General features: G+C 36.4%; 1 protein-coding gene across 1 annotated transcript; it reads right to left on the bottom strand.

Annotated features, from left to right (window-relative positions):
- Nucleotides 1–5,347: 5,347 nt before the first annotated feature.
- On the bottom strand, nt 5,348–12,654 carry LOC128855220 (ribonucleoprotein RB97D). The gene is made up of 6 exons (XM_054089938.1): nt 12,446–12,654; nt 12,151–12,383; nt 7,764–8,008; nt 7,087–7,707; nt 6,837–7,025; nt 5,348–6,428 (listed from the first exon to the last, which is right to left on the bottom strand). The coding sequence occupies exons 1-5, from the start codon at nt 12,533–12,535 to the stop codon at nt 6,871–6,873; spliced, it is 1,344 nt and encodes a 447-aa protein (XP_053945913.1). The 5' UTR covers nt 12,536–12,654; the 3' UTR covers nt 5,348–6,428; nt 6,837–6,870.
- Between the last annotated feature and the right edge of the window lie 218 nt (nt 12,655–12,872).

Below are 12,872 nucleotides of genomic sequence, written 5' to 3'. Positions count from 1 at the left end.
ACTCTCGACAAAAGAATTTATTTTTTTAATGTAAAGCACGACGTGATCATTCTTGATCTATGTTCGTAAGTTTACTATAGTACAGTGAAACCTCCCTTGGACGGACACTTGCCGCCAGTCAGAGTTGTCGTAATTGATCCTTTGCGTCCGTTGCGGCAACTCATTTGACTGACGTCGTTTGTAAAAAGTACCGTGGTGCCACAATGCAAGTATTGCCGCATATAAACAAAAAAGCAACAGCTGTTCTTGTCGTAAAAGCAAATATCATATTTCGTTGTGCATAATCAGGTTTTGTTGGTTGTAAACTATATGTACTTAGTCCTGCCATAAGTTCTGTTACAAGTTAAGTCTGCCTTCACTGACGGTTCCAAGATGGAATCGGGAGTCAGAGCAGGGATTTTCTCTAAATCAGCCAATTTAACTATCTCCTTTAAACTGCGGAATACTCCTAGTGTTTTTCAAGCAGAAGTCTGCGATACTGCAGGCATGCAAAATACCTAGGGAACACGGGAGCAAGGGAGATATTAAGATTTTCTCCGATGGTCAAGCCGCCATTAAGGCTCTGACGACGCCATGGTGCAGAACGAAACTAGTAAGCTCCTGTAAGGAGAAGATCAAATCTCCTGGGTGAAGATAACATTTTTCTAATCTGGGTTCCAGGATATAGGAGTATAGAGGAAAATGAAATTGCTGATGAGCTTACCAGAACGGGGTCTGAATTTGCCTCAGAGACCTCCTGCCCGGGCATCGGCATACCCCTGACATTTGTTAAAGGGGAACTGCACAAAGGTTTTTTTTAGAAAAGCGCAGAAAAGATGGAGCTCCATATCTTCATGTGCTATTTCGAAAACCCTTTGGCCCCAGTACATCATACGGAGGAATCAGCAAGTCTTGGGAACTCCACATTATTCAATTTCCAAACTCGAAGCTGTGTTTACCGGTCACTGGACGATCGGCACACATGCGGAAAAGCTATGGTTACCATTTAACCCCCATTGCAGAAGCTGTGGGGTCCTTTCAGAGAAGAAGACTGTTGAGCACTTTCTCTGTAAATGTTCGGGTTTGGCAGCTAGACGATTAAGGTCACTGGGTGCTCCTTTCTTCGACAGCTTGGGACAGAGCGCCAACCTAAATTCCATCAATATTCTCCATTATATCAACAGCTCAGGCTGGCTGTAGATATCTGTCTGTTGAAGGTCTCATAATGGTATCAAAACACCGTTTTAGTGCTATTCGAGGAGTGCCAGACTGGCACTTCAACCATTTCACCTACCTAAGTCTGTTATGCTCGTAGATATGAAATTATAATGCTTTTTTCAACGAAGTTGGTTTTATTTAATCACGTAAATTTAAAAAAAAAATTAAATTTTCCTTCGAAATGGTCACCATTTACCTTTAAACGATTGGGCCATTCAGCTATTGCCGCACGCACGGTTTTCATGAACACTGATCTCGCTGCTCGAACCAAAGGTTGTTTGACACTCCAAATATCTGTGAGATATTCAACCGGCCATGTTCTTCAATTCTGACCACAAACTGTAGTCCAACGGATTCAGATCTGGACTTCCAGACGTCCAATATTCTGTGGCTATGAACCCAAGAATATTATTTTTTAGCCACTGCTGGATGATTTTTGCTTTATGGGCTGAAAAGGAATCTTTTTGGACGATCCAACGATCTCAATTAAAGAGAGTGCTGCTCAACTGCTTGACCACGCCTTCTAAGACATTCTCCTGGTATACTTTTGCCCCGGTGTTAACCCATTTTTCGCAGTAATGAAGAGATGTAACGCCTTTACAAGACACTCCGCACCAAACCATTACGGAGGCTGGTTGATGCGAAGATCGATCGTTTAGAAGTTTTAGCATAGATTTTGTCGTTTTGCTTATTAAAAACTTCTTCAATAGTGAAAATTTTCTCATCTGTAAAAAGAACATTTTCATGGCCGTTTACCGCGTGCCACCGAAGAAACTCGGTCGAGTACATATAATTTTCATCAAAGGCGTTGTCAAAAGATGATGAATTGAGCGACGGAAGGCTTTCATGTGGAGGTTATCTCTAATTAGTCTTGACATGGATCTGGTCGATACATTCATTTCCCTGGACATGATTTTCTGCTTTCCAAGAGGATTTCTGGGAATTCTTTCTTTCTAGCAGTTTAGATGGCTGCACTGGTTCGAACCACGCGAGGACGACCACATCTTTTTCTGTCTGTCACTTCAGACGTTTGGTTAAGTCTAGCCTTTTCTTTACTCTTTTGAGCTTTGAATTGACTCAAATAATTTAAATTCCATTTATTTTGCGCATTTAATTTGATGTAATAAAAAACATCATCGATAAAAAATTGTTCTTCTTTAAACAGTTATCATTTTCGCTATATTTTCCGTACGCCAAAAGAATAAAGTTGTCAGTTTTTGTGCCTTCCGGCATGGCGTACGGCATGTGTGTGGCGTCTTTGTGTTAAATACACATGTTGTTCTTGTTGTTGTACCAGTATAAACATTCTATATAATAATCTATTTTGCTGTTAGTTAAAGTCGTCGCCGCAACGGACCCATTGTGACGGGCCTGTAAGAGAGGGTAACTTCTTCCGATAAATAAGATTCGGTACAAAATGAGCGCCCAATCTGCGGTTAGATCATCATATTGGGATTACAGTCCAGGGTGCACCATCTTTCTCTTCTTCTCCCATCTTTCGTATATCGTCTTGCAACCATCGTCGCCTTGGCCGGCCTCTCCTTGCTCCTTCTGGATTTTCTTTAAAAACGTTTTTCGTCGCTCTTTCGCTGCTCATTCCGAGGACGTGTCCATACCACCGTAATCTTTTCGACTTTATAAACTGCGTACCATTTGTGGTCTGTACTGTCTTCTAATCTTATAGAGCTAAATATTTTACTGAACATTTTTCTTACAATTCGCATTAGTAAATTCACGTCATTAACTTTAAGGACCCACGTTTCACAGCCATAGATGAAAACCGATCTTATTATAAATCAATGATATCAATAAAGACTTCATGATATGAGCAAAGCAAACTCTGTTAGATGCCTGAATACGATCTTGTATTGATAAGGACGGATCCTTATTTATGCTGAGTATTTACGCCTAAGTATTATGCCTTGCAAGAGCTTAAGGGGTTAGGGGTAGGTAGAGGCTCGAAAAAATTACGATTTTCAATAATTTTTTTTTGCTAGTCAATTGCTTTATTTTACAAAAATAAAAACATAGCATTAATACATCATGTTTCGAGTTGATTTTAGCAAATTTTCAAAAAAAAAAAAAAATTTATTATTAATTGTAAAAGTTATCGCTGTTTGTGTGGAGCCCGTTTCTCCAGAAGTCCCTTGCGGTCATCATCACAAGTCCTTGGAGATTCATATAAAATCAATCGGACAAGAGAATTAGTTTAGCTTTTTCTTCAAAATTAACAATATGGCGGTCTCAGGAAATATTTTTCAGATTTTCGAGAAAAAGCCGACAATTAATTGTTTAAAAAAATCGAAATTTATGAAAAGAAAATCCTTCGATCAGGCACGAGTTTTTTTAATTTTTTAAAAGCCTAGGCCACACAACACAGACCCATGAACATATCTTAAAAAAAGAAAATCACCCTATCTGTACAACCTGCAACACAAACCAAACATTGGACCACATCCTCAACAAATGTCCAAATCACGCCAACGCAAGAAAAGAAATACTAAACTCAGAACAAATAAGCGACATCCTCGCCATTCCCAGTCATTCAAACATCGAAAAAATAAGCAAATTCATTAAAACTATCGAAATGACAATATAACAAATAATCCAGACACCCACAGACGACACAGAGCTGATGGCCTCTGCAGCCAATGCTCAAACATAATTTTAGTACTGGTATTCATACCAGTCACTAAATAATAATAATAATAATAATAATAATAATAAATATTGAGTTCTATTAAGCGGTTTTTAAGTTATAGTGATAGCCAGTTCAAAAAACGCATTTAAAGTTTTGCTATCGTCGGTTGCTTGCACCGGCGGAGCGTCCGATCGCCCTTTGCTTACTGTTGAATAACTCGAAAAGTATTTGTCGGATTCAATTAAAATTTTCACATAATATTTGTAGTAAAAGTAAATTTTTTGAAATTTCTGACTACCCCTAACTCCTTAAAAATATCATGAAAGAATCGTGTCATGTATTTCGTCTTTTCTTCATTTATGTTGTTTTTGTTGTAGCTGCATAAACATTCCTCATATCTATACGGTGAATGCTGCTGAACTGACAGTCCTTGGCCGGAAATAAATACGGGTCGTTACGGTTACGTAGAACCGACTGTCGTGGAAACGGTGTAGTGTAATCACCGGTCACCTTCGTCTAGCTCATCTAACAGTAGGCCCAGGAAACTTGCTGTTTTGACAGGTTGGGTCCAGAGGTAGAGGGGTGTTAGATGGTTGTTGTTGTTGTATCAGCATAAACATTCGCCATTCTTACATACGGGGAATGCTGCTGGAGTGGCAATCCTTGGCCGGATATAAATCCGGGTGGTTTCGGTAACGTAGAACCGACTGCCGTGAAAACGTGTTAGATAGTCATAATAAACGGTTCCCTAGACAGAGCCAGTTTACTGGGGCGGAAGTCCTTGGTCGGGAAAAACCCGTCATTCCGGTAACGTAGAAACGGCAACCATGGTCATTTATCTTGAGGCCCGCTGGTTGTTGTTGTTGTTGTTGTTGTAGCAGCATAAACATTCCCCACAAATACAAGTTTATATGGGGAATGCTGCTGAAGTGACAGTTCTTGGCCGAATATAAATCCGGGACGTTCCAATACCGTAGAATCGCTGGTCTTGTAGCCTGCACTAGCCGCATGAAAACGTTCCGTGATTAAATCACGCATTTAAAATTAAAATCACTAATTTTTTATTGTTTGCATCTTGATTTTATTTTTTCTTCTAATATATATTGCATACATAGTAATTTTATCAAAAGACATTTTTAAGCTATGTGGTGAGCAACACTTACCCCAAATTGCGCGCGTACGACGGCCATCAATGAAACTGAGCAAATCCTCGCAGTTGTTGCGATTATTGGCGTTGCCTCAGCACCTTGCGTGGCTGCTTCCAAGACATTCTGAAACTTGTGTAGTTGTCTCGCGCCATAAAATGAGATGAGAATAGTACATAGCATGCAGGAGACAAAAATTATTAGACGTTATTATTTAATTAATTTCCTATGAAATAGTCAGGGACAAATTATTTGTGTTTACAATAGACTTAGTTTTATTTACCTGCACACATTAAATATTTACAAATATGTATGTTGTTATCATAGGTATGTAATAAAATAAATGCATAAAAACTGTATCATGTATTGTATTATATTTACTTTATTTGATATAACTAGAAAACATACATAGGCTAGGTTTTTCAAAATACATAAAATCAACTGAAGTAAATTCTAGTTTTTTTTTTTATTACTTGTGTTGGTAAAATGCGCTACATGCTTAAACTAATGCTTTATAATAATTCAAGATAAAACTATGTAGACTTTCTTGGTATATTTTGCCTAAATAAGATATAACTGTGAAATAGAGTTTAGGAGGTTCAGTTAAAATCGGTACTTAAACTATAAACTTATATAAATAACTTGCATTTTTTAATGTAAATATTGTATATTTTTTAACTGCAATGTAAAACTGCTAACTGTATAAACGCAACCAATGTGTCGTAGTCTATTGACAATTTTTAAAATCTATACAAAGCACAAAGCGTCTTCGACGAAACTTTGCCTTATTGTACATTTGTAGTATGCATTCATTAAATCCTTTAATATCTTTGCAGGAACAGCCATATATACACTAATTTAGGTACAATAATATAGTTTTGATTCTTATACATAGATGTGCCGAAACCAATAATGCATTATCCTTTTTAAACTAAACCATATTTACGATTCCTTTATATCATATAAATAGTCATAAAATAATAAACTTACCTACATACTAGTTTTGCCACACAGGTGCACTGACAAGAAAGACTTAATGCAAACATTTTCATTTACATATTGTAGTTTAATGTAGAACTTACGCATACTTTACATATGTATATATTTCAGATAAACTTAATGAAAACTAATGTTCCATACATATTCTGAAAGCGATTGGAAATGGCTTTGAAATAAATTACAAGAATTCCGTAAGCTCTGATTTATAAGGTGTTTAATTAGATCTAAGAACAACGTTATAACATAAGTTACACTACTGAGGGAAGTGCTTGAACATATATTTGCCTATTTCTATGGTACACACATACATATAGCATATGCTGCTATCTTATTTTAGCATAATTGTCCTTTTATGCATTGACCTATTAGTGTGATAGACAAATCTGGTAAGCCCTTCAGTGTTTAATAATAAGCATTTCTTCTATATTGAGCTTGTTGTATTATTCCTAAATTAAAGAAAATTAAATTAAAAATTAAATATTTTATTATTTAAATTTTTGCATACAAATGTATATTTGTTTAATATTATAATAATGTTTCTTACGAGAAAAAGATAAGTTGAACTGACTTACTAATCTACTTAAACAAGTTATAACTCGCAAAGATGTAGAAATGACTTAACGCAAGAAACTGAAATAAATGGTGACCTAAAAATATGCGGCTATGTGACTTGATAACGTAATTGAATATTTGCATTATTTATGCATCTGTTTCATGACAATTTGGCATCTATCTAAATAAGTCAGCAACCATCCTTAAATATCTTATATGTGAACCTTATTATAATAAATATAATAGTGTACTAGCTAATTTGAAACCCTAAAAACTTGACGAGTGTATAAAAAACGAATTACCTTTTCCATTATCAGGGCACTACAACGCAACCTTTCAGCGCCTAAACTTGTTTGCCATTTGTGCAGCCTGGTTGACTGGTGGTCCTGCTGGCGGACCATTATTACCTGGCGGCATAGCCGCTGTGGGCGGTTTGTTTGGGCCATAACCATTGTAACCTTGTGGTGGTGGTGGTTGTTGATTTCCATTAGCTGTAAAGTTCAATAAATACTTTGCATACTAAATTCTTTCTTATGTTGCAGTAATTCATACCATAATTGGAATTTTGTGGTGGGCCATAAGGATGCGTACGATTAGTATTTGGTGGGTTATGTTTAGTAGGACCACCGCCATAATTTTGCTGATAGCCAGTACCGAAGTTGGGCGGCGGTCCTTGTTGTTGTGGAGGCCCACTTGCTGGTGGACCATTAGGTGGCGCATTCCAGTTTGCGGGCGGTGCTGGTCCACTTGGTGGTTGTGGACCCGGCATAGGAGCATTCTGGGGTTGCCATTGGTTAGGTGGATACCAGCTATTAGGTGGAGCGCAACCTTGTGGCGGTGGTGGTCCTGCGTTCCAACCATTCCAGCCTTGTTGGTTACCCCAACTGTTTGCAGGTGGTTGTGGATATGGTGCGTATGGTGGTGGCGCTGGGTGTTGTGGAGGTCCCCAATAATTGTATGGTGCACACTGTGGATAAGGTGCCGGTGGTCCCTGTGGGTAAGGTGGCATTGGCTGCTGCGGTGCTGGCGGACGGACGTTATTTTGCTTTTGCCCATTTCTATTAATATTGTTTTGAGTGTCATTGGTTCCATCATTCCCTTGCTGTTTTTCTTGCTTGTACACCGACTTCTTAACATCAACGACTACATACTTAATGGTATGCACTTTTTGCACTACGAAATGCAGAAATAATAAGTGGCAAATTGAAAGATTGAAACTAATCGCTTACATATCGCTTTGTCAACAGAGTCGTAATCGTCATATTCGATAAACGCAAATCCTCGACGTTTTCCTGTTGTTTTGTCCGTAAGGATCTTAACCGATATAACATTACCGAATTTGGTGAAATATTCTTCGAGTGATTGCTCGTCATGATTATCCTTCAAACCTCCAACGAATAGTTTTTTAACGGAAATATTTGTTTCGCGAGCCTCGCGCTCAGGACGTGGTAGTGCACGTTTGGGGTCGACAGTTCTATAAGAAACAATTTAATACGAAAAGTTGTAATTTACGATTTTTAACGCAATGCATAAATATCTTCCTAATTACATTAAAGAAGAGCAAATTATGACTTTATGGAAAATTCAAAAGCTAAATGCCCTTTGCCCACAGCAGAAGTGCCTAATGAAATTATAATAGTAAAAAAAGGAAAAATTATTTACTAAAATTCTTAGAACAACAATAACTCCAAAACGGCTGCTTTTGAGGTAAGTGCAAGCCTTACATTTGTTTTTGTTTTTTTTACTTATTTCGCATTCATTTTGCTTCATGTGGGCTCCCATATTTCAGCACCGCATTCTTAGAACAAACTTCTGTATAAATTCATATACCTGTCAGCAGTTATTCATTTTATTTCGTCTTATAAAAAGCTAACAACAATAAACATATTTTTTATGTGCACAGAAAACTCATTCAGAAGGTGTGGGAAACGTCAGCCCATTAACCGGCTCTCAGCGAATTTGAAGGAAACAGCTGATTTCTTCTTTTTGGCAAGCGTTAGCAATTGGCAAATAGATGAAGCAACTGGTATAAATGAACATATCTTAGCAACGCTGGAATAGAGCTGTCTAAAATTACATTTGTTTGTAAAATAGTGAGTTATACCAGATTTATGACGTATAACTGTACTTGCTAGCGGCGAATCTTACTCCATAACTTTGTTGTTGCTTTTGCATGCAAATAATTTTTCAAGTCAGTCCAGCATAGAAGTGACGAATAGAAGAGGCCTATTTTTCTGATATAAGACAAAAAAAGAAACAACACTGTTCATGTTTCGTTGCCCTCTGAACTACGATTGATTGGAAGAGCATAAGAATACTTATGAAATGAGCGGGCAAAATTCTACTATTATTGCCTATTATGACGTAGCAGCCGTATTTACTCTCACTATTTTGCTTTGGATGGCCAAACAGTAATATTTGACGCACCCTGTATGTAACGTAATATTAATAATCAGGCGAAAGTGAAGAAAAAATTGAATTTGTATGAGCTAAGCAATTTCGAGCCAGAAGTGCATGAATGGCGATCGATTTTAGCCGTTTGCTTTGACACAAACAACGGTAGGCAGGCGGCACTAGCGCAAGTCAACGTTTGATCATTTTGTATGCTTGTTGTAAGACTAGAATTCCGTATCAAGCGTTCTTGGTATTATGGCTTTCACCGCTTTATGCAGCTATTGAATTTAAAAGTGAGCAATGGCGAGCCAACTGTACCCCTGGTCTACGCCATATGATAATACTTTACAATCAAATATATTCATATTTTGTAATTATAATATTTTAATTTATAACGTTTTTCTACAAATACATAATAAGAAACAATAAAGCCTGGTATTTTTCTATTATTACACTAAATCTTCAATGACTTTTCACAAACTTAGGTTTATTCTAAGAGCACAAAAGGCTTCAGAAATCTTGCAATATTTAAAATAATTTACTTATATTTCAAATTCTATTAGAAACGTTTTAGAAAAAAAAAATAATAATAATAAGGATAGAAATTTACTCCTTCCACAATATATGTATACAATATGTATTTATTACAGTAAAATTGTTCTGGCGTTTCAACGATCCAGCTTGTGCGAGTGTCAAAGTGAAAAGAAACATTATTTCTTTGAACTATATAAAGCTGTACATATGATTGATACGATTATATTTGCTCATAACCTTAGAATATTGGATTGATATGTTGTTATATAAATGTCTTCTTTGAAATTTTACGAAATTTTTTTTTTCACTTTCACTTCAAGTCTCTTGGGAAAGGCATGAAGCAATAATTAAAGGTGATGTAATTAGCCTAATTTTCACCCTGTGTTAGCCATCTTGAAGCTACTTAATAAATCCGTGTTGTCGTCTTGGAAAAGCTACTTTTTATTTCAGAGCCAATTCTAAAGAAAAAGTACTCAAAAGCGTAGAAACTAAAACTTTTGCTGAAAAAGTTAGCAGGCAATATTGTTTTGCCTATTCCATTTTGCTTAGACTTTTGCAACTTTCAATTCTATTGAAAGTTCTGTGAAAATCATTGTGAAAATTACATTGCATTAATTGCATTTGAAGTTTTGGGACTTTTGATAAATAGCTGCCACATAGCCACATTTAGGTACGTCTTTCGTTGCAGATTATCAATCTGATTTTTTGTTAATAACTGCTTAAAATTTATATACACAGGTGTGATTAGATCCCGTTTAAAGTACAATAAAGGAAAACACTCAAAACACTACATTTTTCTTAACAATTTTCCGGGAAGATTTTATCAAAAATGCCTGTGTTTTCTTTACTGTTAATTTTTGGATTGAATCTTTTAACAGACGAAATATGACAAAACCAAGCTGTGTTTTGTGCCACAAAACGTGGACAAAAAAGAAAGGTAAGTTTGTTCATGTTCCCAAAGACGAATTGAAAAGAAAAAATTGGGTAAAATCATGCAGCACTTCGTTGAAGCCAGGCGAAAAAGTTTGCATGTATCACTTTTCGGCACAGGATTTCGAGATCGGAAAAGGGCTAAATTGTATAGTGATGCTCTTCCGATGCCTATCGAAATTTTGCATTGTTGGAATGAGCCTGAGACAGCCCCCCCATTTAGTTGACGCTTCTACGCAAAAAGAGTATATTATTTTTTATTTGAAAAATGTAGTTTTGTTTAAACGAATTTTGATTTAGATCATTTACCGATTTTCGTGTGTCTCAACTGGAAAAAGAATTGGCCCATCTTAAGGAACGACTAGTGAAACTGGATGAATTCAAATCAAACGTCAGTCAAATACTTTCTGAGGGGCAAATTAAAAAGTTAAAAGACCCGACCAAAACAATGCATTGGGCTTGGGACGATATGGCACAGGCTATATCCTTGCATTCTGCTGGGCGAAAGGCGTATAATTATTTATACAACAAAGGATTACCGTTGCCTTGTGAGTCGACTGTCTCAAAATGGCTGCAAAAACTAAAATTTGAGGACGGTATTTTAAGCTTTTCATTGAGCATGATGCGCAGCGTAAACGATGCCCCGTTAGAAGATAGGTTGTGTATAATAAGCTTAGATGAAATGAGAGTGGAATCGGTATTCGAATACGATTCTTTAACTGATACGGTGCGCAAACCATGTAAGAACGTGGAAGTAATGATTGTGCGAGGGTTAAGGTCTTCATGGAAGCAGTCGATATTTTCCGATTATGATTGCAAAGTTTCTAAAAGCATTTTAGAAAAGGCAAGCAGCAAATTATATGACGTTGGCTATACGGTAGTTGGAATTGTTTCGCATATGGGTTCCGCTAATCAAGCCCTATGGAAGGACCTAAACATTTCATGTGGTAAGTGCAGGTGGTTTAAAAACTAGGATTGATATTTTATAGATACTTATTTATATTTAGATCAAACCTGCTTTGCCCACCCAGCGACAGACGGAAAGGTTTTCGTGTTCGCAGATGTTCCACATTTGCTGAAACTGTTAAGAAATCATTTTATCGGCACCGGGTATTTTTACAAAGGCACGCTCTTAACGGCAAGACCTATCGCTCAGATTCAGAAAAATATAAATAATTAAGTACCACTTATAAAATAACATAAAATTATTCTATGGCTTACAACGACCTTTTTATATTTTTTACTACATTTTCAGAAAGGGGATAAACTTATGCCCTTTTTCCCTTGCTTGCAAATTTAATCAATGGATTAAGTAGCATCCAAAATCAGTTGTGAAACTTTACTTAACCTAGTATAATTGAATCATGAGAAAGGTTTTTAATTATTATATGACACGTTTTTTAAAATAATTTAACTTCTTTCGACACTATCTTGACATTCACTATTTTCTCTCTCAAATTCAGATCCAATCTTTTTGTACAAATATTGAATAAAATATGCCTAACTTACAAGGCCAGGTGTTCTATTTAAGTAGTAGAAATATCGACACTTAATGCAAATTTTTTGTTTTTTTGGTTTTAACCATTTCGTAAAAATTAGCCACCTCTAAAGGTTAAATGTATTTTTAAATATGTTGGGATAGTAGATGTGTGACATATATCCTACTATAAAATCTAACAATTCCTATCTCAACATCTGCCTAAACCGGTACATTCCTCAACATACTTATGTATAATCATGTCACATTCTTACACTTACTTGCTATCGATAACGTGGGGTCTGTTTTTTTGAGCTTCATCAACACTGCATGCTCTTGTGTAAGTTATGAAACCGAAACCTCGTGAGCGTTTAGTTGTTGGATCGCGCATTACCACGGCATCCACAACTGTACCCCATTTTCCATAAAATTCCTTTAAACTTGCTTCAGTTGTGTGTGGTGCTAAACCACCAATAAATAATTTACGCAAATGTTCCAACTCACATATATCCTCCTGAAAATAAATTGATTAATAATTGTCCGACACTTGTATTATATGCATATGTATGTACATACTTCATCTGCCAGTTTAGGCGCATTCCTTGATTCCTCCGGAATATTGGCACTTCCAGACGCAGAATTATCTAATTTCATTTTTGAAGACATTTTCTCTGATATAATAAGTCTAAAAAATTATAATAAATTCTGAGACCAAGTTTATTAAGTATGCCAAATACAGAAAATTTTCAGCTATCGATACAGAGTGAAACAAAATGGCGAGTAAATACAAGATAAAAAGGAAATCAGCCTTGCCACCCAGGCTTATGCGTTCAAGTTGGTGGCAATAGAGCAGCTGATTTTGCCTCTAGATTGTCAAAATGACCTGATCCTTTGATGCTGCCTTATTTGTTTATTTACATACTCATGGAAATTCATGCAATCTAACCACCAAATTGTAAAAAAATATATGTAAATGCTATTGTTGCTCTAGCGAAGTCAACAT

This window comes from Anastrepha ludens, chromosome 2, assembly GCF_028408465.1.
Source record: "Anastrepha ludens isolate Willacy chromosome 2, idAnaLude1.1, whole genome shotgun sequence".
Classification (NCBI taxonomy): Eukaryota; Metazoa; Arthropoda; class Insecta; order Diptera; family Tephritidae; genus Anastrepha; species Anastrepha ludens.
This window is presented reverse-complemented; position numbering and strand designations above follow the sequence as displayed.

What these genes read in the sequence shown, in the direction of transcription:
- LOC128855220 (XM_054089938.1), bottom strand. Translation starts at nt 12,535, where the DNA reads ATGTCTTCAAAAATGAAATTAGATAATTCTGCGTCTGGAAGTGCCAAT. An exon ending in CTCTGTTGACAAAGCGATAT is followed by an intron (nt 7,708 to 7,763) that starts GTAAGCGATTAG and finishes TGCATTTCGTAG; the next exon opens with TGCAAAAAGTGCATACCATT. An exon ending in ACCACAAAATTCCAATTATG is followed by an intron (nt 7,026 to 7,086) that starts GTATGAATTACT and finishes TGAACTTTACAG; the next exon opens with CTAATGGAAATCAACAACCA.